General features: G+C 41.1%; 1 protein-coding gene across 1 annotated transcript in view; it reads left to right on the forward strand.

The window, feature by feature from the left end:
* LOC132383152 (kinesin-like protein KIF18A) overlaps positions 1–24,706 on the forward strand; it is a 112,456-nt gene that overhangs the window by 80,106 nt on the left and 7,644 nt on the right. Inside the window, exons 14-17 of the mRNA XM_059954004.1 lie at positions 9,953–10,532; positions 15,231–15,368; positions 20,205–20,287; positions 22,159–22,368. Of these exons, the coding sequence (XP_059809987.1) occupies positions 9,953–10,532; positions 15,231–15,368; positions 20,205–20,287; positions 22,159–22,368 (1,011 nt within the window). The remainder of the gene's footprint in view (positions 1–9,952; positions 10,533–15,230; positions 15,369–20,204; positions 20,288–22,158; positions 22,369–24,706) is intronic.

The following is a 24,706-nucleotide window of genomic DNA, read 5'->3' on the forward strand; positions in this document are numbered from 1 at the left end:
CCACCAAGTCTGCTCCGCCATTTCATCATGGCTGATCCAATGTTCCTCTCAGCTCCGATCTCCTGCCTTCTCCCCGTGTCCCTTTGTGCCCTGACCAGTTAAGAGTCTATCAATCTCTGCCTTAAATATACATAAAGATCTGGCCTCCATAGCTGCCTATGGCAAAGCATTCCACAGATTACCCACTCTCTGGCTAAAGAAATACCTTTCTCTCTCTTTATTGTAAATGAAAGCCACATTATTCGTCCAGTTCTAAATATGTGCAGACTCTAAGACGTAAAGCTAAAATTAATTTGTGGAATCAATCAGTGAGAAGCATGTCTTTCTGCAGCACTTTCAAAACACATTTCAACAATGGTAAACACTGCTGTCTTAAGAGTTGTTGAGGCTGGTCTACATTGTCAACAAGTTGTTTCAGGTAAGGTATGACATTATCAGTTTAAAAGAGAAATTTCTTATCCTCTCTCTCAAAGTTTGCTTCATCCACTTTAGTAGACTGTTATGAATCATTGCAGTGCAGTTGTCCCACATTAGCCAAATGGCATCCCCAAGGGGCACTTTCTGATTGTTGGGGATCTTTAGCTCTGACATTTGCCCCATCTGATTTTTGGGTAGACATAAAAGACCTTATGACACAATTTGGAAAAAAGCTAGTACTTGTTTTCCTGAACAAAAGTAATGCATTCTGGTATTCAGGACAGCATATCATTGAGAAGCTGAGTGAGAATCGGTCGCCATGGTTCCTGCTTTACTAAATACACTGAACTTCAGAAAATGCTTGATTGCAAATACTTTGTGATGTTTGGTCATGAAAGTTGCCATATAAATGCGAAGTTTCTTTTTCATTTGGGTCCTGGTTTGAACTTGTCTAAATACAGTTTATTTTTTTTAGGATTTGTTTGAAAGGTAAGAGTCCAAATATCTGCATCACTGATTAAGAGGAAAGGCTGTGCTTATTTTTTGAGCAGGTAAAATAGGGGGAAGTTGAGCAAATCTGAATAATTTCACGGTTCCTCATTTTGTTGTTTCTGTGAAAGTTAATGCTAAGAAAACTATTGTTTACTTTTTAACAAGTGAAGTTACAAGACCCATCACACAGTTATAATTCATCTCAGGTCTGCTTTCTTGTATCACTGAAATGCGACAGTGTGCTTTATGCAACGGCATAGCCAAAGACATGATAAAATGTGACAGTAGTGTACTGATCTGGTGAAACATTGTCCCTTCATGAAGCATATTAATACATGTAATCATGAATGGCTTTTTTTTTGTTTACGCCCTCTTTTTTATGCCATGGACCAATTCCAGCAAGCAAGGGGTCCGTGGACCCAGGTTGGGAACCCCTGCTGTAGACCAAAGGTAAAATGTAGCTTTGGTGACCTTGGGACAACCTGTAGCAAAGTTGTCTGAAGCATTATCATTATTGCAACATTGATAAAGTGGTCATCACAAGAAATTGTGCAGATGTTTGCAATCTTGAACAATGCACATGGACTGAACTCAGGGACTCAGCAAGTTAGGCAGCATCAATGGAGAGGAATAAGCAGGCGTCATTTCCGGATGAGACCCTTCATCAGAACTGCAGTGGCAACTTGAGTGCAGCAACTCCCACAGACTTCAATATAACAGCATTCAGTACCTCTGCTTAAATGATATTTATTGAAGAATAGGCATTATCCAGGGCACTTGGACAGAAATGCTTTAATCTACAAGTATTCTCCTGAAGACAGACTCACTTTGATATTAGATTTGAAAGACGGTGAGCCAGCATTGGAATCTCCTTCACCATTCCATAGGATTTTATGGCCAAAGGTCCCAAGTAAAGCTTGAAAACACAACATTTAGTGTAAATTGGCATCAAGATTAGTGCAACTTTGTTGGCTGAATGGCCTGTCCAGTGCTGTATTGCTCTGTGTTCTAACTTCTGTGACCCAGAAGTGAAAGTACTATCACAGAGTCGAGGTTAAGCATTGTTAAGAATATCACAACATAACAAACTGGAAGGACTAGTAAGACACTCAGCCATTCAATATGTCTGTGGCTACTTCACCTCATGCCTCATTATCTTTCCTGTACCAATTACCCACTCCTTCAAAAATGTATCTGCTATAAATTGAATTGACTTTAGTTTCTTACATCCTTCTCATACGTGAGGAGTAAAAATCTTTACATAACGTCTCCGTCTGAATGTGCAATGTGCAAGTTATAGTAATTTTTACTAAGTAGTATGTACAGAAAAATATACGACAGAACAGACAATATAAGATAGAAATATAATTGTGTCAGTGTGAATTAATCAGTCTGATGGCCTAGTGGAAGAAGCTGTCCCGGAGCCTGATGGTCCTAGCTTTAATGCTGCAGTACCATTTCCCGGATGGTAGCAGCTGGAACAGTTTGTGGTTGGGGTGACTCGGGTCCCCAATGATCCTTCGGGCCCTTTTTACACACCCGTCACTATAAACATCCTGAATAGTGGGAAGTTCACATCCACAGATGCGCTGGGCTGTCCGCACCACTCTCTGCAGAGTCCTGTGCTTGAGGGAAGTACAGTTCCCGTACCAGGCAGTGATACAGCCAGTCAGGATGCTCTCAATTGAGCCTCTGTAGAAAGGGTTCAAAGTGATCTTGCCTCCAAAGTAGAGGTTACTGATAAGTAAAGGTGTCAACAGTTATGGGTAGAAGGAGAATGAGGTTGAGAGGGATAAGTCAGCCATGATCGAATGGTGGGTCAGAGTGCATGGCTTCATTGGCTGAGTAACCTCCTGTGTCTTGTGTTGTTAAGCGATTGGCTCTTTATCTTGCAAGCATGTCCCTTTGTTTGATATTTGTGGAAACATCTTGACCCCTTCCCCTTTCGTGCTTCGCTGGAACCTTATATGTTTCAGTACGAAAGCCTCTTATTCTCTCAGACTCCAAGAAATGTAGATCTAATTCATTTAACTGTTAGCGACAGGACAATCTCATTATCTCAGGATCATCCTAGTGAATCTCTTTTGTACAGAATCCTATGCTATAATATTCTTTCTTTAATAAGACCAATATTGTTCATGGTACTCTAGGTATGTCCTACAATATCTTATCACTGCTTTTGTATCTGTATATATGATTTCTCAGCGTCAGTTGTAAAAGTTTAATATCTTGAAAGCAAATCAAGGGATACAGATGTTTACACCAGACATTCAATGTGGTAAGGCCACAGGGAAATGCTTTCCTTTTTTAATTTGCCACAGACGTTAGTTGTTTCCAACAATATTCATTAGCAGTTAACCTTTCCTGCCCCTCAATATGTGTTTATCCTGTTAGCTATGCCACATTTAGTAACACTAATGTGTTCAGTAATTCTGACAGGAGCTCTCTAAATACCAGGCAAACTCCATATAATTAAGCAGTCCAGGGAGGAGGAGTTGGAATGAACTGGTTAGACAACATTTGCAGACTTGCTAAACAGAAAGCCTTGGAGGAATGGGAAGCAAGTTACAACTTCCATTTTTCGTGAGGTCCTCATCAGTACGTATAACTTCAGTCGATTTTCATCTTGCTGTTATGCACAAAACCAATTGGAAAAATAGATTAGCCAATCATTTCAATTAATTTCATATTGCATTACTAGCTTACAGCATGCAGCATCAATTTTAAAGACTAACTTTATTTGTCAAAGTACATCAAGGCATACAGTGAAATGCATTGTTTGCATCAAAACAAATCAGCAAGGATTATTCTGGGCAGCCCGCAAGCATTGCATGATTCCAAAACCAGCATACCATGTTCACAAGTCACTAACCCCAAGAGATACCTCATTGGAATGTACAAACTCCTTAAATACAGCAGTAGGAATTGAACCCAAACCTTACAGCAGCACGGTAATAGCAGTTCACTAACTGCTGCACTACAGTGCCACCCCAGTGGTTTAAGCCCATGCAATGGTTAAACATCTACTCTGCACAGTCAGGGAAGACTTGCTCACCAGAGCTGCATTTCCTTTAAAAGGATTCTATACAGGAAGGCCATTTGACAGAGTGTAACTGGCCTATGGTGTGTTTTTTCATCAAAGCTATTGCTTCCAGTTGCATGGTAGACAGAATGATACTTTTTCTATGGATAGTCTAAGGCTGAGGAGTCGGTCAGCAATTTCCTTGTGAGAGGAGAAGTTCCTTTTTGTGGAGGATTGCATTTCTGAGGGATTTGTTCCTTTATTTAAGTTTGAGACTTTGGGAGACAAGGGGAGTTTGGCAAGAAAGTGAATGAGATGGATAATTATCTATTACTATATTGTGTGGTGGAGCATTCTGGAAAGATGCCAATCCTCTATTACTTGTATGGAGTGGTAGAGCACTACAGTACAGAAACAGGCCCTTTGGCCCATCTATTCTGTGCCAAACAATTATAATGCCTAGTTCTATTGATCTGCACCTGGACCACAGCCCTCCATATCCCTCCCATCCATTAGCCTGTCCTTCCCTTAAATGTTGAAATCTAGCCAGCTGTCCACCTCTTATGTTGTCATTCATACTCACCACCCTTTGAGTGAAGAGATTTCCCTTTGTGTTCCCCTTAAACGTCTCATCTTTCACCCTTAACCCATGACTTCTAGTTCTAATTTAAACCAACCTCAGTGGAAAAAGCTTGCTTGAATTTACCCTATCCATACCATTCATAATTCTGTATACCTCTATCAAATCTCCCCTTATTCTCCTAAGTTTAATGGAATAAAGTTCTAACCTATTCATCCATTTCCCTATAATTCGGGCCCTCATGTCCTTGCAACATCCTTGTGAATCTTCTCAGTACTCCTTCATTCTTATTGCTATCATTCCTGTAAGTAGGTGACCAGAACTGCACACAATACTCCAAAATTAGGCTTCACCAATGTCTTGTATATCTTACGTGACGGTGCAACATTCAGACCACTCTTCATTCCGATACAGTGCACCACTTTCCTTTCTCCTTCAAGTTACCTCAGCAGGGTCCCTTTGGTTGCTGTAGTAGAACTTACAGCCATCAGATAGAAAAGACACAATTACTGACCACATCATAGTCAAGCAGGCCCAATCCTGGCTTTCACAGTTCTTAATGTCCTTTAAAAATGCATAGATTATTAGATAATTTCAATTAGACATGACTCTGATGCCAAAAAATTCTATTATCAGCAGCTCATTAAAAACTTTTAACACCTTGCTACAGGGGCCTTTGTAACCATTTCAGAAAAAGTTGAGCAGAAGACATTCATCCCACTAAATAGAGGCATGGAAGTATTTTGCTGGACCTGACATTGCTAATAAACAACCTTATACAACCACAAGTATCCCAGACATTACAAATCACGCTATGAACGCACAAGGATTTGCAACCGGCTTCTAGAACATCAAGTATAACCACAAAATCAACTGCAGATTCATAATAAACTATCATCTAAATTGCTTTATTTTTAAACCTGTTCAAAGAGCCAAGTCCTTCAGATTTGCAGTTCTGTGGGTTTTGGAAGTTCTACAATCCCTTGCAGTCTTTGAGCAGGAGTAGCCCTGAGTCCCTTGAGCCTGTACAGCCACCGGTAAAATCGTGACTGGTCTGATGTCCTTTCTCAGCTGTTCTTTCTGGCTGATTTCTGGATTACCCAAAGGCTGGAAACAAAGTGACCTATCTCATCCCTCCATACAGCCAGGATAGGGAGTCCAAAGTCCAGGCTCCTCAGAAAGAAATTGCTCCTGTCTTCAGTCATCCAACCTCTTGCTCTGATGCTTTGTCCCCTTATTTAGACTCTCCTTTCCAGAATAGGCAATTTTACTGCACCTACTTCAAGTCAGGCATCAGGATAACTTAACGTTTTAAAAGATTACTTCTCTGACTGACAGAGAATATTGGCCTAATCTGTTAAATCTGTATACAGTTAGATGACGGCAAAGAGAATCTTTATGAACTTAGAAAGATGATTTGCACAGATTACTGCTCTCCTGATGCCCTCTATTAGAAAGTCAACTTCATCATTTTCTTTAGGATTGGGCAATTTTTGATAATCAGGAAATGGAAATAACAGCAAATTGAATGCTCTGATCAGCCATAAGCAAAAATACTCATTGGTAAAAGGAAATGTTGAGACAGAAAATAGGAAATACTCAACAGGTCAGGCTGCATATTGATCTTATAGGGGTGTATAGAATCATATTTGTGAACCTCCTTTGAACTCTGTCCAATGGCAGCACACCCTTTCTGAGATAAGGAACCCAACTCTGTTTGCAATCCTCCAAGTGAGGCCTCACCAGTGCCTTATAAAGCCTAACATTACATCCTTGTTTTTATATTCTAGTCCTCGCGAAATGAATGCTAACCTCGCATTTGCCTTCCTCACCACCGACTCATCCTGTAAATTACCTTCAGGGAATCCTGCTTGAGGACTCCCAGGTTTTTGAATTTTCTCCTCATTTAGAAAACAGTCTACGCTTTTATTTTTTCTACCAAAGAGCATGACCGTGCACTTCCTGACAATGTGTTGCATCTGCCACTTCTTTGCCCATTCTCCCAGTCTGTCTAAGTTCTTCTGTAGCCTCTCTACTACCTGCCCTCCATTTATCTTCATCTCGACTGCAGACCTGGCTGCAAAGCCAACAATTCTGTCATCCAAATCATTGAAATATAATGTAAAATGACATGGTCCCATCAAAAAGAAACCATAAAGCTTACAGAGAAAAAAAAAGCTGAAAGTAAGGGACTAAAAAGAATAAACTTAATCTAAAGGGGAGTTATGAAAGTATTCATGAAAAGGTCCCCATACCTTTTGAAACTTTATGTCCAAATTGAGAAGTGAATAATGAATTTTTTCAAGGTCTAAACAGGACATAATATCATTAAGCCATTGAGCATGTGTGGGTGGGGTAACATCTCTCCATCTAAGGAGAACTAAGCGTCTGGCCAAAAGAGAGGCGAAAGATAATGTTCAACGTTTAGTCAGACTCAAATGCATGTCTGCCTCACCCAAGGTACCAAAAAGGGCAATCAGAGGATTAGGGTCTCAGTGGCAATTAAGAATATGGGATAAAGATAAAAAGACTTCTCTCTAGAATTTCTCTAAACTAGGACAAGCCCAGTACATATGGATAAGAGAAGCCTCGCCCTTGTACACTTGTCACAAATAGGACTAATGTCAGGATAAACCTGCGACAATTTAGTTTTAGACATGTGAGCCCTACGTACAACCTTAAACTGTAAAAGACATTGGTGAGCACATAAAGTGATTGAATTAACTAACTTAAGAATTGAATCCCAGACCGCATCAGATAAAGAAATATTTAGATCATGTTCCCAGGCAGTTCTAATTTTATCAAAGGGGACACGCCTCAAGGTCACCAACTTAACACGAATAAAAGATATTAAGCCTTTACCCAATGGATTAATATGCTCCCTATTTCTTCAAAGAATTCCAAAAGATTTGTCAGGCAAGATTTTCCCTTGAGGAAACCATGCTGATTTTAACCTATTTTATCACATGCCTCCAAGTAGCCCAAAACAGCATCCTTAACAATTGACTTCAGCATCTTCCCAACCACTAAGATCAGACTAGCTGGCGTATAATTTTGTTTCCCTGCTTGAAGAGTAGAGTGACATTTGCAATTTTCCAGTCCTCTGGAACCATGCCAGATTCTATTGATTCTTGAAAAATCATTACTAATATCTCCACAATCTCTTTAGCCACCTCTTTCAGAACACTGAAGTGTACACCATCTGGTCCAGGTGACTTATCTACCTTCAGACCTTTCAGTTTCCCAAGCACCTTCACCCAGTAATGGCAACTTCACTCACTTTTGCCCCTCTGATGTTTTCAAACCTCTGGCATACTACCGGTGTCTTCCACAGCTAAGACTGATGCAAAGTACTTATTCAGTTTGTCCGCCATTTCCTTGTCCTCCATTACTACCTCTCCAGCATAATTTTCCAGTGGTCAGATATCTACTCTCACCTGTCTTCTACACTTTATATATCTGAAGAAACTTTTGCTATCATATGTAATGTTATTGGCTGGCTTCCTTCTTTGTGACTTTTTTTTAGTTGCTTTCTTTTGGTTTTTAAAAGCTTCCTAATCCTTTAACTTCCTATTAATTTTTGCTGTTATTATGTGCCCTCTATATAACTTTTATGTTGGTTAGCCACGTTTGTGCTATCCTGCCTTTAGCATACTATTTGTTCCTTGGGATGTATATATCCCGCGCCTTCTGAATTGTTCCCAGAGACTCCAGCCATTGTTGCTCTGCTATCATCCCTGCTAGTATTTCCTTCCAATCAATATTGGCCAGCTCCTCTCTCATGCCTCTGTAATTCCCTTTGCAATACTGATACATCTGACTTTAGCTTCTTCTCAAGTTGCAGGGTGAATCCTATCTGATTACGATCACTGGCCCCTAATGGTTCCTTTATCTTAAGCTCTCTAATCAATTTAGTTCATTGCACAACATCCGATCCAGAACAGCTGATCCCCTAGTGGGCTCAACTACAATCTGCTCTATAAAACCATCTTGTAGGCATTCTACAAATTCCCTTCTTCAGATCCTACACCAGTATGATTTTCCCGATCTACCTGCATATTGAAATCCCTCATGACTATCGTAACATTGCCTTTCTGACATGCATTTTATCTCTCCTATTGTAATTTGAAGACCATATCTTAGCTACTATTCAGAGGCCTGTATATATCAAGATCTTTTAAGCCTTGCAGTTTCTTAGCTCTACCCACAATGATTCTGCACCTTCTGATCCTATGTCACCCCTTTCTAATGATTTGATTTTGTTTTTTTTTTTACCAACAGAGCCACCCATTCCTTTTGATACGATATGTATTCTTGAATATTAAGCTCCCAGCTATAATTTTGCAGATAAGAATCAGTGATGCCCACAATGTCTGATATACCAATCTGTAACTGTGCTACAAATTCATCTACTTTACTCTGTATATTGCGTGCATTCAAATATAACACCTTCAGTCCTGTATTCATCACCCTTTTTGACTTTGTCCCCTTTTTACATTGCAACTCATCCTGTTGTCTACAATTTTTTTCTATCTTCAGCCTCTTCTTGTTAATAGTGTCACCACACACCCAGCCTCTGTTTGTAAACCAACTACCCCATCCTCAGCCCTAGTACTACACCCCTACCAAGTTAGTTTAAACTCTCCCAAACAGCTCTAGCAAAACTGCCTCCGAGGATATTAGTGGGGTCAGGTGTAACTGGACACTTTTGTACAGATTGTACCTTCCCCAGAAGAGATCCCAATGATCCAGAAATCTGAACCCCTGCACCAGTTCCTCAGTCACTCAAACATCTGCCAAATCATTCTATTCTTACCCTCACTGGGACGTGGCACAGTTAGCAAAGCAGAGATTACTCCCTGGTATTCAGCTTTCTACCTAGTTCCTTAAAATCTCTCTTCAAAATGCCCACAGACATTTTCCAGTCACTCCATGTCGCCTTAATCCTGAGGGGCAGCTTTTTCTCCCAGAAAGTGGTCTGTATATGGAATGACCTGCCAGAGGAAGTGGGTGAGGCAGGTACATTAAACAACATTGAAACACGGGCAAATGAGAATAGATTAAGAGGGCATCTTGGTCGGCACAGACTTGTTGGGCTGAAGGGTCTATTTCTGTGCTGTATGTCTCCATTCTGTGGAGCGAAAAATTAAATTGGTGATTCAAGTAAATGAAATATCAGGTGAAAGGTCAGCAACTTGAGATGTAAGATGAGTTTCTGTCTTCAGTTTGGTTAAACGGTGAGAAGAGGAATGTTTTAATCATGTTCCTGTGTGTAATTATGTTTAGATTATTGGATTACTGACCAATATGTAAAAAATTGTCTACTGAGCAATCCCACATTTTAAGCCCAGGGAAACTTTGGAAATGACAGTACTTTGCAAAGTTATGACTTGTTCACATTTCTTAACATACAGCCTTACTTTAGTTCTTTTGTCTTCTAGTGCCATGCATGATAAAAGCTTCAGCTTCAGAATCAGCTGCACAAATTCCATCAGAGGCTGGTGCAAAAAAGCGACTTCCCACCAAGCGGTGCCTGGCAGAGCTCGGACCACTACCCAGCCTTCTGCAGAAGGAGGAGTCAATGCGATTGAAGAGGAGGAGGACAGAAATTGAGGTGCGCCAAGACGTTCCTTCGGTATCCGAATTACGAAAGAAGCCCAGCTCATCTCGAATCGACCAAGTCAACATTGTGCCAAAGACCCACATAAAGGAGACTCAGCCACTTTCAAATCGGAGTAATACTCTAGGCAATGAAGGATCAAAATTTGGCCCCTCAGCTGAAAATACGAAAAGAATCTTCACACCAACCATCTCCAGGAAGCCGAAAACTCCAGCCAGCACCACCCCCAGCAGCTGTAACCTCTTCATGTCAAGTAATCACGATTTGAATGAAACCTTTGAAACTCCAAGAGTGGGTGACCTAGATAGCACAATAGTTCTTGGTCCTTCATCTGCTCAAAAACCCAAAGTTACCATGCACCATGACATAATGACACAGACCAACAGCACATTCTTACAGAGGTACGACTCTTTATTCTTATTTTTTCTTCCTTCTGTTATGTAATGGAATTTCTTTTAGACATCACTAAAATGGAGGGTTTATGACTCAGTCACCTGATACCAATTTCGACTTGCCACTGTGCTTCAGTTCCGTATTTCCTTCCATTATCGCTAATTTTTAACCATGGAAAGTAAAGCAGTACATCACACTAGCATCTTTGACCCACGATGTTGTGCTGACCTTTTAATCTACTCCAAGGCTGGTGCCACAGCAGCATCGCAGTCAGCACCATGCAGTTATAACTCAAAGTTTGGTGTTCAATTCCGGTGCCATTCTGCAAGGAGTCTGGAGTGCGTGGATTTTCTCTGTGTCTTTCAGGTTTCTCCCAAGGTCCAAAGATGTACCAGGTCGGTTAACTGGTCATTGTAAATTGTCCTGTGATTATCCTGGAGTTAATCAGGTTTGTTGAGGGTTGCTGAGGCAGTGGGCTTGAAGGGCTGGAAGGACTATCACTAAATAAATCAGGTAATCTACCCCTTCCATCCCACACAGCCCTTGATTTTTCTATTATCCATATGCCTATCTATGAGTTTCTTAAATGTCTGTAATGAACTTGCCTCTACCATCTTAATCTATATCTTTACACATTGGAGGTTTCCAGATTCCATTGGAATGTGAAATTTCAGGGGCTTGATCTAGCTGAAATCCCAGTTTTAATGCTGGGGTGATCTGTTTCTGCATCTTGCACTATCAATTTCATTAGGAACAGACTGGCTGAGAGGGGAAAAATGAAGGAAAAGACTGTTTGGCTGCAATTTTTATTGTATTTTCATCAATGTGATTTTGTAATTAATTTTAATTAGGCTTTCATTCCAAGCTGGGGTGAAAGGCATGCTTTCATGCTATATTACCTTAAATTAAAAGCTATTAAAGACATGAACATCAGAGGTATTCAGCAACGCTTCAAAACTCCAAGATACTTGGCAGATGGGAAAGCTTGAGCCGTCTGTACTGGCTGACAAAGACTTGAAGAGGAACCTTAAGACCTAGGAGCAGACTTGACCCATTTGACCCATCAAGTCTGCTCCACCATTTCATCATGGTTAATTTATTAACCCTCTCAACCCCATTCTCCTGCTTTCTCCCTGTAACCTTTGATGCCCTTACTAATCAAGAACTCTTCTTTAAATATACTCATACTTTGCTTTCACAGCTGTCTGTGGCAATGAAATCCCACATTCACTGCCCTTTGACTAAATAAGTTTTTCCTTATCTCTGTTCTAAAGGGACATTGTTCTATTCTAAGGCTGTTCCTTCTGGTCCTTGATTCTGTCAGTACTGGAAACATCCTCACCATGTCCACTCTATCTAGGCCTTTTATTATTCAATAGGTTTCAATGAGATTCCCTCTTAGTCTTCTAAACTCCAATGAGTATAGGCCTGGAGTCGTCACACACTCCTCATACATTAACCCTTTCATTTCCAGGATCATTCTTGTGACCCTCCTTGACCCTCTCCAATGCCAACACATCCTTCCTTAGTATGGAGCCTAAAGCTGCTCACAGCTTTTGTAAGAGATCTGTTCTGCTTGATTCACATCATTCCATTACATTGTTACCCATGGCCTCATTATGTGATATTAGGACTCTGTGGGTTTTACAAGAGCAAGCCTGGTTGTTTCGAAGAGTAGTGATTATGGGCACTATGGACCCAGCAGTGAAAACTAGGCTACTAAGTTAAGGGGCTACTGTGATTAATTGAGGTAGTGAGTGGGCAATTCTTTTGGCGGAAGCATTCCAGCATAGACAAATGTGAATTAATCCATTTTGGTCAGAATTGTGAAAAGCTTATAGTAGTAATAATCCAAGGAGTCTGTGGAAATCAATGCATAGTGATCAATAAAATTTCATAGTTGGTAGAGAAAATAGTAATAAAATGGAATGCTGTCCTAACAAGTTACAAGGAGCCAGCTGTGAAAAGTCCTTGTGAAAATTTCTAGGTAGAGAAGGATGGTTTTGGAGGGTATGCCACATACACTTATCAGGGTGGCACCCACACTCCACACTAGAATAGGGCACAACAGTAACACAGTGATTAGTCTTATGCTACTATAGGGGTTCGATTCCAGCCATTGTCTGCAATGAGCTTGTACATTCTTCCACGCGGATTTCCTCTGAGTGCTCTGGTTTCCTCCTACACTCAAAATATGTCCAGTTATGGTTATTGAGTTGCAGGCATGTTCTGCAGCATGGTAATTCTTGCAGGCTGCCCAGCACAATCCTCGCTGATTTCATTTGGTACAAATAATGCATTTCACTGTATGTTTGATGTACCTGTGTCAAATAAAGCCAATCTTTAACAAGAGAGTGCAGAAACTGAGGTGATGCCTAGAATTTAACAGGCCCAACAACAATTAAACCACCTACAGAGAGGAGCTGGAAGTGCTCAAGGCCTGGTGTCAGGCAAATAACCTCTTCCTCAATGTCAACAAGCTAAAGCAGATCGTTTTCAACGTCAGAACTAACCACTCGCACCCATCTTTACATCAGTGGTACAGTAGTGAAAACTGCAAGCAGTTTCAAGCTCCTGGGAGAATACATCACACACAACCTCTAATGGTCCCAAAACACACCATACATGATCAGGAAAGCTCATCAACACATCTCTTTTCTGAGGAGGCTAAAAGAGAACTGGACTGTGCACATCTGTACTCACGACCTTCTACGGGTACTCAGAGAGCATCCTAACATGCTGCATCACTGAAACTGCTCTGGGGAAGACGGGAAGGCACTGAAACTGGTAGCCAAAACTGCTCAAAACAACAGGGGCACCAGCCTACCCATCATAAAGGACTTATTTCCAGAAAGGTGCCAAAACAGGGTCAAGAAGATCATGAAAGATCTCACCTACCCTGTTCATGGATTGTTCGTCCCACTCCCATCAAGGAAGAGACTATGTAGCATCCACGTCAGGGCCAGCAGACTCAAAAACAGTTGTTTTCCCAAAGCAATAAGACTAATAAACAACTCCACCCCATAACCCACCCCTCCACGTCCCCCACCACCACTTCTTTATCATTTCCTGTCAGAATTACCTCATCTGCAGACACTCTTGCTTCTAGCTTTCCTTTACTGGTATCCATATATATATAAAAACTACCTTATGTTTTTTTTTATTGTGTTTATCTTATTGGGGTTATTTTTGTGCTGCATTAGATCCATGGTGACAATTATTTTGTTCTCCTTTACACTAGTGGTCTTAAACAATCTTGAATGAGGCGATCGTATTGAAGTTAAACTATGAAATTGCTAATTTCTCTATATTCATCTGGTGATGGAATGCTAGAGAGCATGCTTTAAATTATTGGTTGCAGACCTTTCAGGAGTGAAGCACAGAGTGGTTGAACATAGAAATATATGTCTGCAAATATCAATGGTTGCCAGATCTGTTGTTAAATTAAACCAGAAACTGATTGATGCTATTAACCAGGGAAAGGGTGGGTCTGTGGAGCAAGTCTGTAGATCAGCCTCAATCATATCAATACACAACAGGCTCAGGAGGCTCAATATAATAAACATAAGAAGTTCTCCAGATGCTCGAAATCCAGAGCAACACACACGCAAAATGCTGGAGGAGCTCAGCGGGTCAGGCAGCCTTTATGGAAGGGAATAAACAGTTAACGCTTTGGGCCGAGACCCTTCATCGGGTCTGAAAAGGAAGGGGTCAGAAGCCAGGATAAGAATATGGGGAGAGGGGAAGGAGTACAGGGTGGGAGGCAAGACCAGGTGAAGGGGGTGGGGGTGGATTGGTGGAGAAGACGGGATAGTGGAAGTGGTTAAAGGCTGAAGAAGATAGGAGGGAATAGTAGAAAGAGAAGTAGGAGGCTACAACCTGCAGGCTCATTTTCAAGGACTCTTTACAGCTCATGATCTCAGTATTACTTTGTATTTCCAGTTTGTCTCCTTTTGCACGTTGGTGGCTTGTCATTCTTTGTTTATGCATAGTTTATATAAACTCTATTGTATTTTTCTCCATAAATGCCTGCAAGAAAGTGGGCAGTATATGGTAACATATTTATGTTGATAATTTACTTTGAACAAAAATCATTCATAATTTTGGTCTCCATCAAATAATTGATTTTCAGAAGAAAAACATGTTAGTATATTTATTTCTCTGCTCAGGAAATGGATTATAAATTTTGAAGCCAGCATTTGAGTGGGTCTTTCCATTTCCGATCTGGAGCATCTTGCTTTAGCATGAGACAGATTGTTGTTAATCCAGAGAAAGGCTTTATGTTCAGCTTTAAATATATTCAACGGGGAATTGTATGCCCGTTGTGTGAAACGTTTGAAGGGTCTATCCAGTCTGCATTGGGGTTTACAAGTCTTATCATGAGGAAAACTTCAAATGCTGGATTCTGAAATAAGAACAGAAAATGCTAGAAATGCAGAAAAGAACTTGCAGAATCTATGGAAAAGAAACAGTTAATATTTCAGGTTAGACTAACTTGCTTTCTCTCTCCATTAGTTTTAGTTTTAACGTGAAATATTGACTCTGTTGTTGCCTGACTTGTTGTGTTTTCAGAGTTTCTACTCTTTTGTTACTTTGAAATGACTTTCAGAGAAAGAGAAAACCTCCAAATTTTTTTAATGTAACTTATTTTCATTGCCTGGACTGTTCTCCTGTTTTGTTCAGTGTCCTTTATTTCATATTTACAGATTGGGATTGACAAGGTTTACAGGTAAAAGTCAGCCCCAGGCCCTGTTTATTGCGAGAAACTCATCCGTGGCCGTCAGCAGATCTGCCACTAAAGCACACTCCAGAACAACAGGGCAACGCGAGAAAAGATATTCAAGGTCAGTCTGCTGTGTGCTAGATTCATAATAGGGGGCAGGGAGAGGGGTGAGAGGGGTCAGTCTTTCTTTCTTGTTTCTGTGTGCCTATACCCTTCCTCCATTTCTTCCTCTCCAGTTATTCCCGCTGCTCCCTCGAGCATTTTTGCAACTGGTGAGTGAGGTTTGATCAATTCCAGACCCCAAGCATTCTTATTCTATAAACCTTTCAGTAGATCTTACCGAGCTTTCTAATAATGTGCCAGATGGACTTCAGTAGCAGTGAAGGAGAAGTTGGAACTGGAACAATGTATACATCGCAGTGCATTGAACTGGGGATTGTTGAAAGATCGGGAAACCCGCAGAGGTGTTTAATTATGATGTTAGTTTTAAATTATATCATTAGAGGTTATCAAGGCAAAGCAATTTTCATTGAACCATTCATATGTAAAGGCAGCATTATTGGTAATCTTATGCTGTTTAATGATGTGGTTAGAGCTATGATTAGAATGATATGCTTTAGCACCTACAATCCTAATGTTTAATATTTAACATCAAGTTATTGTGGGCAAAATAAACTATTCTTCCGTTAAGAATGCAAATCTCCTCTTTGAATCCTGAGTTGCAAATTTCATCGTGTGTGTTTACTGCCCTGAGTTTTGTCTGGAATGTGAGGAGTGTTTACAGAGTGCTACTCAGTTTTGAACAATGACCATCTCTCTCTGGAAAGTTTTGGGGTGAAGTGAAAACTGAGAACTAGCCTGTCCCCATTTATATTTCTTGCAAAGGTTCAGATTTTAGACACTAAACTGCAGTTTTTCCACAGAATCTCATAGACATTGATGTTCACAGCAAGTGACTCATTTTGTTTATGGTTTGACCAGAAGTAATAAGAGTATAGTTACCACGAGGAAATCTGCAGATGCTGGAAATTCAAACAGCACACACAAAATGCTGGTGGAACACAGCAGGCCAGGCAGCATCTATAGGGAGAAGCGCTGTCGACGTTTCGGGCCGAGACCCTTCGTCAGTTAGTCCATTTGGCCCATCAAGCCATTCGATCATGACTGATTTATTATCTCTCTTAACCCCATTCTCCTGCTTTCTCCCTGTAACCTTTGACAGCCTGACTAATCAAGAACCTATCGACCTCCACTTTAAATATTTTACAATAGCTGTTTAATCAAAACACTTAAAAATCATTCACAGAAAAGTTATGAAAAAGTAACGTAATTATAGTTGACCTTTGTCTTTGTTTTAAAATATTTCTTTACTTTATTCTGAATCTCTAAGATGAAGTAAGATAAATGTTTATTTCTTACAAATTGTTTTTACCAAGACCAAAAATTGGTGTCCATTCAGCATTAATTCGAGATTGAAATCCTTTAAGAACAACTTTATCGAGTCAGAAGCTCACGTGTATGCCAGTCTAGTGTGTGCAGCTGATTACATTTATTGTGCTTGTGCCCCTCATCATTTTCAGCTTGCACCCAGCTGTGACTGTGGTAATAACCGCATTCTGAGCCAGGCTCTCTGGTGTAGATCAGAGTTCACACTGATAACTGACTCACTCTTAACTTTGTGAATTGCTGCCAATTCATCAGAGAATTTTCCACAGAAGTAAACAGCCCATTGGAGAGTTCTGGAAGTGCTCAGCAGGCCACGCGGTCCTTGTGGCCAGGCAAACATTACAGATTTTTCATCAGACCTCTGAAAAGTTAGAGAGCTACAGGTTTTAAGGTGGAGAGCAGGTGCTGCAAGGGGAAGTAAAGGAATGTCTGGGCTAGGAAACAAGGATAGAGCATGGTAAAGGGATCAGTGAATCTCAGAAGATCAGTCTGAAGGAGTTGTAAAAGGGAGAAGCAATTAGATATTTGAATTTCCTCTAAATAGTATTTCTACATTCTCTGTGGTTTGTTGATGTCCACTCTGCTGAAACTTATATACTATGAAGTGTTAACTGTTTCTGCACGCATGCTGTATGACCTAATGAACATTTCCAGCATCAGTTTTCTTTCTGTGTTCTAGCTTCTGGAATACAGTTGGCAGTCCTTATCCGGGGAGAGGATTGGTTCCGGGACCTCCCGTGGATACCAAAAAGCACGGCTGCTTAAGTCCCTTATATAAAATATATAAAGTATCCTCCCGTATACCTTACATCATTTCTAGATTACTTATAATACCTAATTACAATGTAAATTCTATGTAAATAGTTTTTATACTGTATTGTTTAGGGAATACAGGCAGTCCCCGAGTTATGAACATCCGACTTACGGACAACTCGTACTTATGAACGGAGGGAAGAGAATGCTGTCCACCATTTTAAGTCGGATCGCGACACCATCCGCCATTTTAAGTTGTTGCTGTTAACACTGTTGAGTGTGTAACTTTGTATTTGGATTAAATATTTCTTAGCAAGATTCACCCTGACTCCCCCCCCCCACCCTTTTCCAGTCAGCACCGCCCCCACTTGTCCCGTTTAACCTGTCTCAGTGCTGGTGGACTTTAGGACCCAGAGCAGCACAAGACCTGCTGCTGTATTTATTTATTAAGTGCAATCGTGAACAATAGCCAGATCAGAAATGCTGATCAACTCGTTCCTAAAGAGAACTCTGATAGACCAATCAGACGGTTCACTGCTGCTCAGTGATAGAACATAAAATCCGCAGTTTTCTGTTCCGTTGACGGAAAACGATCGCGATTGAAAATAAAGTGGGAATATTAAAGCGATTGGAAGGAGGTGAAACGCCATCAGTCATTGGAAAAGCTTTAGGCTACAGTCAGTCAACGATTGGAACAACTTTAAAGGATATAGGTAAAAGATAAAGTGAAAATAATGGAGCACGTGAAAGGCCCTGCCCTGATGAAAGCTACAATTACTACTAAGCAACACAGTGGTTTAATTATTGAAATACATACGTTTCTTAAGTGTTTTATATGCATAGAAAGGTAAAATATATACTATAACCAAGACAAGCGTTTGACTAACTGATGCTCAATGATACCAGATGTCCCTATTCTGACTTACGTACAAATCCGACTTAAAGATGGACTCAGGAACGGAACTCGTTCGTAACCCAGGGACTGCCTGTAATTTCGAGAAAAAGAAGTCTGTACGTGTTTAGTACAGACGCGACCACCGCAGCTCTTCTGGGAACGCAGATGCTGCCTCGGCATCAGCTGATCCCAATTCTCCTGTGACCTTTAAGTTCTCGAGGCTATAGTGCTTTAAATAGCTAGCCAGCTATCTCTTACTAGCTTTAAACTCCTTCCTCTCACTGACAACACAAGTAGCGAACGAACGAGACATGAGGCGAACAATGCTCAAACAACGAGTAATACTTTTAATCATCTGTAGATTACAGTACTTACAATATCTAATACAATGGAAATGCTATGTAAGTAGTTACACGTTTTGGAGGAAGCTCAATAATACTAAAGTCAGGATCTGTGGAGATTGAAGGCTGAGGACCACTTTGGCAAGCGACATGCCACTTCTCAAAAGATCGAAGATTTCTACTTTCTCGGCAAGAGGTAGCACTTTACACTCCCTCTTAGCCTTTGAGGAATTGCTTTGACCACTTAATTGCTTTTTAGGAGCCATTTTTTCACAGACGAAACGTGAAGAACAATGCTCAAACAACGAGTGCTGGAGAGAGAACTTCCGGGTTTTCCCGATCCACGGTTGGTTGAGTCCGTGCATGCAGAACCCGCAGATAAGGAGGACTGACTGTATTTTGCTTGTGGAGTAGCTGATTTTACCAAAACAAGCTTAATTTTGGTCAACCTCTCTGCAATTTTTCACATTGATTTTTCTACAGTTACATTAAACTCCAGCGAAACTTTTATAAATCTCAGCCTAAACAATGCTGAGGGATTAATGAGCAAGTAATAGTTTGTGGTGTTGACATGGCATATTGGCAGCTCTTATTCCAGATTTCATTTGAAGAGCAGATGGTTGTGTCGTTATATCTGAGCAATAATGAGAAAGCAACACAGTCAAGTTACAGTTGATTTGTGATCATTACTGTGATCAATGATTTCAATGGAGGGCTAAATATTCCATCAAATGTTGAAAGGTCTTGATAGAGTGGATGTGGAGAGGATGTTTCCAACGGTGGGGAGTCTAGGACCGGAGGACACAGCCTCTGAGTAGAGGGGCGTCCTTTTAGAATTGAGACGAGGAGGGATTTCTGTAGCCGGAAAGTGATGAATCTGTAGATTTCTTTGCCACGGGTAGCTGTGGAAGCCAAATCTTTACATATATTTACATACATATAGTCTTTGCATATAGGTTGATAGATTCTTGATTGGTCAGGGCATGAAGGGATACGGGGGGAAGGCAGGAAATTGGGGCTGATAGGGAAAATTGATCAGCCATGAGAATATGGCGGAGCAGACTGGATGGGCCAAATTGAAAGGTAATCACCTCCCTACCATCGAGGACATCTTCAAAAGGTGATGCCTCAAAAAGACAGCATCAGTCATTAAGGACCTCACCACCCAGGATGCGCCCTCTTCTCACTACTAACATCAGGGAGGAGACGCAGAAGCCTGAAGGCACACTCAATGTTTTTGAAACAGCTTTTTCCCCCACCGCCATCAGATTTCTGAATGGCCAATGAACCCATGAAGACTACATCAGTATCTTGCACTCTTTCTGCACTACTTATTTACTTTTTCAATATATATTTCTGATTGTATATTTTATGTTTTGTACTGTACGGTTGCTGCTAAATAATACATTTCACAACGTGTGACAGTAGAGTCTGATTCTGATTCCCAGGAGCAGGTAAAATTGTGTTGGGAGATGCAACCAACTCTGTTTATCAATAACTGTGCCCATCCTTGACTTCATAGTGGCAGCTTATCCCGTATGGGTGGCCAGAGAAACCAGAATAAATCCAGGAAGTCTCCAGTCTGCAAGAAACAATTTACATCAGGTAAGTTTTACATCTAACATGCAAAACCCAGAACTATAAGTTCAGGAATGGGTAGTAAATGCTGATGTTGTTGGCAATGGTTGTGTAAAATATGAAATGAGTTGTAGCATTCTTTGGTTTCATGATTTAGATGGCTATTCCTTTACATCTCCTTAATTTATAAATAAACAGTTTATTATACAGAGGGATCTTGGAGTCCAAGTCTAGAGCTTCCTCATAGTTGGTACGCAGGTTGATAGGGTGGTAAAGAAGACATATGGCATGCTTGCTACTATTAGTTGAGGAAATGAGTTCAGGAGTCAGGAAATGATGTTATAGTTTTATAAGCCTCTAGTAAGGCCACATCTGGAGTATTATGTTCAGTCTGGTCATCCCATTATAGGAAGGATGTGGAGGCTTTGGAGAGGGTGCAGCCATGAAGCTGCCCGGAATAGAGGGAAGGTGTCATAAGGAGTGAAACTCAATCGTTTCAGGCTGAGACCCTTTTTCAGGGCTGGAAAGGAAGGAGGAAGATACCAAAAGAGATTAGTTTAGTTGGGTATCTGATTATTGATGTAATTAGTTTGGCCTCTTCCTGTGCTGTACTCCTCTCACACTACAATGTGCTACCAGTTTTATTCATGGTGTTAGCCATTTGGTGCTCAGCTGCTGGTAGCGTCAGCCCATGACAGTAAGGCCAAGGAGGTTCTAGACAAAGAGATGGTGGAAGGCGATGGCACATCGCAGTGGCAGTGAAGGGGACGGAAGGAAGGCTGCAGCAGTGAGGGACCCCAGTCATTTTTCATTACATGCCACTGGACCCTGAGGCTGCTCTGTCAAGGACTGTGCGATGGATGCCAATACATCACCCTCCCCATGTTAAACAAAATCATACACAAGCATTCTCCATTGAGGGCATAGACCCTTAGTCCCAAAGCGATCAGCAAGTGGTGAAGGGGACAGGATTATAGGTCCAGAAGCCCCTCAGTATGCGTGGACCTTGGATTGGCCTCAACAGACACTGAAGACCCACCAATAAACAACTCTTTTAGAGAATGTTGGACACAACTTGGGTGATCACTCTACTACCACTATTACTACTACTACTAACTATGTTCTACCACTACTTACAACTAACGACTAATGTTACTACTATTTCTACTACCAGTGCTGCTACTATTACTGCTACTACTAGTACTACTAATACAACTAACTACTTGTTACCTATTACTACTGCTGCTACTTCTAACTACTAACTACTTACTACTACTGCAACTATTACTAAATACTTACTACTGCTGTTTTATTACTTTTGCTACTAGTTCTGCTACTATTACTACTACTGCTTGTACTGCTACTATTACTGCTACTGTCACTGCTGCTTAAAAGTGGCTCAGCTGAAATGTCAGGCGACTCTGGCCATTTGTAAGATGGGAGGATGTGCAGAACTTTTGGCTTTCTGTGCAATCTGCAGCATTTGCACTTTCCATCCAGGATTGTAGACGTTGTCTTGTCAAGCAGCTCAGAAATATGAGCTATAAATAGTATAGTCTGTGTGCACAGATGCAAGCATTTATCCCTTCCTAGGATAAGGGCTGAGATGGCCAAGCAAAGAATAAATATTAACATATGTATTTACTGTTCTGTGGTTGAAAATTGATGGCTTAATTTCAATCAGTATAATGAGAACTAGCTTAATCTTAGACATGGTGAACCTTACTCTGTTGCTCTGTGCCGTAGAGTAGAAGTTTCTATCTAAGTTTCTACATTAATACAAGCAATGATTTATTCCAATACATTTAGAATCTACTTCTGACCTGGGCCCAGTTCAAAGTACATTTATTATCAATGTATGTATACATTATACAACCTTGAGATATGTCTCCTTACAGGCAGCCACAAAACAAAGAAACTCAGTCGAACCAGTTTAAAAACCCAATGTGCAGAGAGAAAAAAAACAAATAATGTAAAGAATAAAAGTAAGCAAATAACATTCAGAACTGAGGTTCGTGAAAGTGAGTCCACAGCCACGATGTCAGTCATCACTGCAGCCGAATCAGGAGCTCATCAGCTGCAGGGCACGGACTCAGTTCAGTGCAGAGGTGAGTAAAGGTCGTGAGCAGTGAGCTAAGCACCGTCCCATCCCACTCCTCCAGCCCCAGCACCCTGACCTTTTCAATATGACCTGGCGCTCAAATCAGCTGAACAGAGAAGAGACTGGTATGGATAAAGCAGTGGCTAATTGGCAGGAAGCAAATAGTGGAAACAAAGGGAGCCTTTTCTGGTTGGCTGCCAGTGAATAGTGGTGTTCCACGGGACGGGGGGGGGGGGGGGAGTCTGTGTTGGGACTGCTTCTTTTTGCGTTATATGTCAATGATTTGGATGATGGAACTGATGGCTTTGTGGCCAAGTTTGTGGAGGGGCAGGTAGTTTTGAGGTAGCAGAGAGGCTACATAAGGACTTAACCAGATTAGGAGAATGGGCAAAGATGGAATACAGTGTGGTGAAGTGTATGGCGGTGCATGTATGAAAGAGAAATAAAAGCACAGACGATTTTCTAAATAAAGTAAAAACCCAAAAACCTGAGGTGTAAGGGGACGTGGCAGCCCTTGGGCAGGGTTCCCTCAGAGTTAGTTTGCAGGTTGAGTCGATAATGAGGAAGGAAGCAAATACAAGGTTAGCATTCATTCCGAGAAGACTAGAATACAAAAGCAAGGATGTAATGAGACGTTATAAAGCATTGTTGAGGTCTTTTTCAGTTCCCTATCTAAGGAAGGATATTCTGTTGTTAGAGAGGGTTCAAAGGAGGTTCATGAAAATTATTCTGGGATTGAAAGTTGGTCATACGAGGGTCTGTACACAGTGGAATTCAGAAGAATGAGGGATAACCTCATTGAAACCTAATGAATGTTGAAAGGCCTCGATAGAATGGATGTGGAGAGGATGTTTCCTATGGTGGGGAATCTAAGACCAGAGGATACACCTTAAAATAGAGGGATGTCCTTTTAGAATGGAGGTGAGAAGGAATTTCTTCAACCAGAGTGGTGGATTTGTGGAATTCATTGCCATAGGCAGCTGCAGAGGCCACCATTGTGTATATTTAAGCTATAGGTTGATAGATTCTTGAAAGGAGAAGGCAGAATATTTGGGTTGAGAGGGAAAATAGATCAGGCATGATGAAACGGTGGAGCAGACTTGATGGGCCAAATGGCGTAATTTTGCTCATGTATTTTATAATCCATGATCATTCCTCGTTCTTCGATGCAGGCTCTACCGCTTCAATCCACGCTGGGGCCTGGGCTATGCCGTGGCTTGATTTGCCCCATACCTGACCTTTTCAGTCTGACCCGGCACGTAAATCAACCAAGCATCGGCTTGTTCCTTTGCTCTCAGGCCCAGGCCTCGCCTCAGTTCTGTCACTTCGAATTGCCTCCAAGTTCACTCCAGCAATAGCTAAATCAAGTACATTTATTATCTAAGAATGTATAAATTATACAACTTTGAGATTTGTGTGCTTACAGGCAGCCACAATGCAAGAAACCCTGAAGTACTCAATTTAAAAAAAACAGTTAAACCTCTAATGCGCAGAGAAAGAAAAAGAGCACAAATCATGCAAACAGTAGAAATGAGCAGCAACAACAACAACAGGATTCCCTGTGAATGCCAAGCAGCATATGTTGGCCAGATTCAGATTCAGTTTATTGTCATTTAGAAACCACAAATGCAATGCAGTTTAAAAAAATGAGACAACATTCCTCCAGAATGATATCACAAAAGCATATGACAAAACAGACTACACCAGAAAATCTGCATAACGTTTGGCAATCCCCAATCCAGAGTCCGGAGAGGCTGCTGCGTATTAATATCGCACTACCATCTTAGCACGTTCCCCGGAAAGGAGCTCCAACTCCACCAGACAAAACAAGACCAAAAAACTAAAGCTACAAGACCTGCACAAAACCACATAGTTACAACAGTGCAAACAATAGCATAATTGATTAAAAAAAAAACTGACCATGGGCACAGTAAAAATAGTCCAAAGATGTTAAAAGACTATAAGTTCGAAAGAAACCACCACACAGATTCCACAAGTCCTCAGAGTCCTGATTTGACTCATCATCCCACGCTGGGGGTAGAAGGGAATACCCCCGCTATGGACTTCCACGGCGCCACCCGACTCAGCCTTGCAGACACAGCTCGCAGTGAAACTGACCTGACCGCAGCATTGTTAGCCAGATGAGGTGCATAGTGAAAAGCATCAAGGAGCACAGGCAGTATATCCAGTTGGGTTACCCTGACAGTCAACATTTATATATCTCCTGTAGCCTTGGGGTGACTACCTCCCTGTAGTTCCCGCCTATCACCTCTTCACTTTCCCTAACAAGCCAAAGGTCATCAAGCTGCAGCTCCAGTTCCTTAACATGGTCTCTAAGGAACTGC

This window comes from Hypanus sabinus, chromosome 29 (genome assembly GCF_030144855.1).
Source record: "Hypanus sabinus isolate sHypSab1 chromosome 29, sHypSab1.hap1, whole genome shotgun sequence".
In the NCBI taxonomy this organism is placed as follows: domain Eukaryota; kingdom Metazoa; phylum Chordata; class Chondrichthyes; order Myliobatiformes; family Dasyatidae; genus Hypanus; species Hypanus sabinus.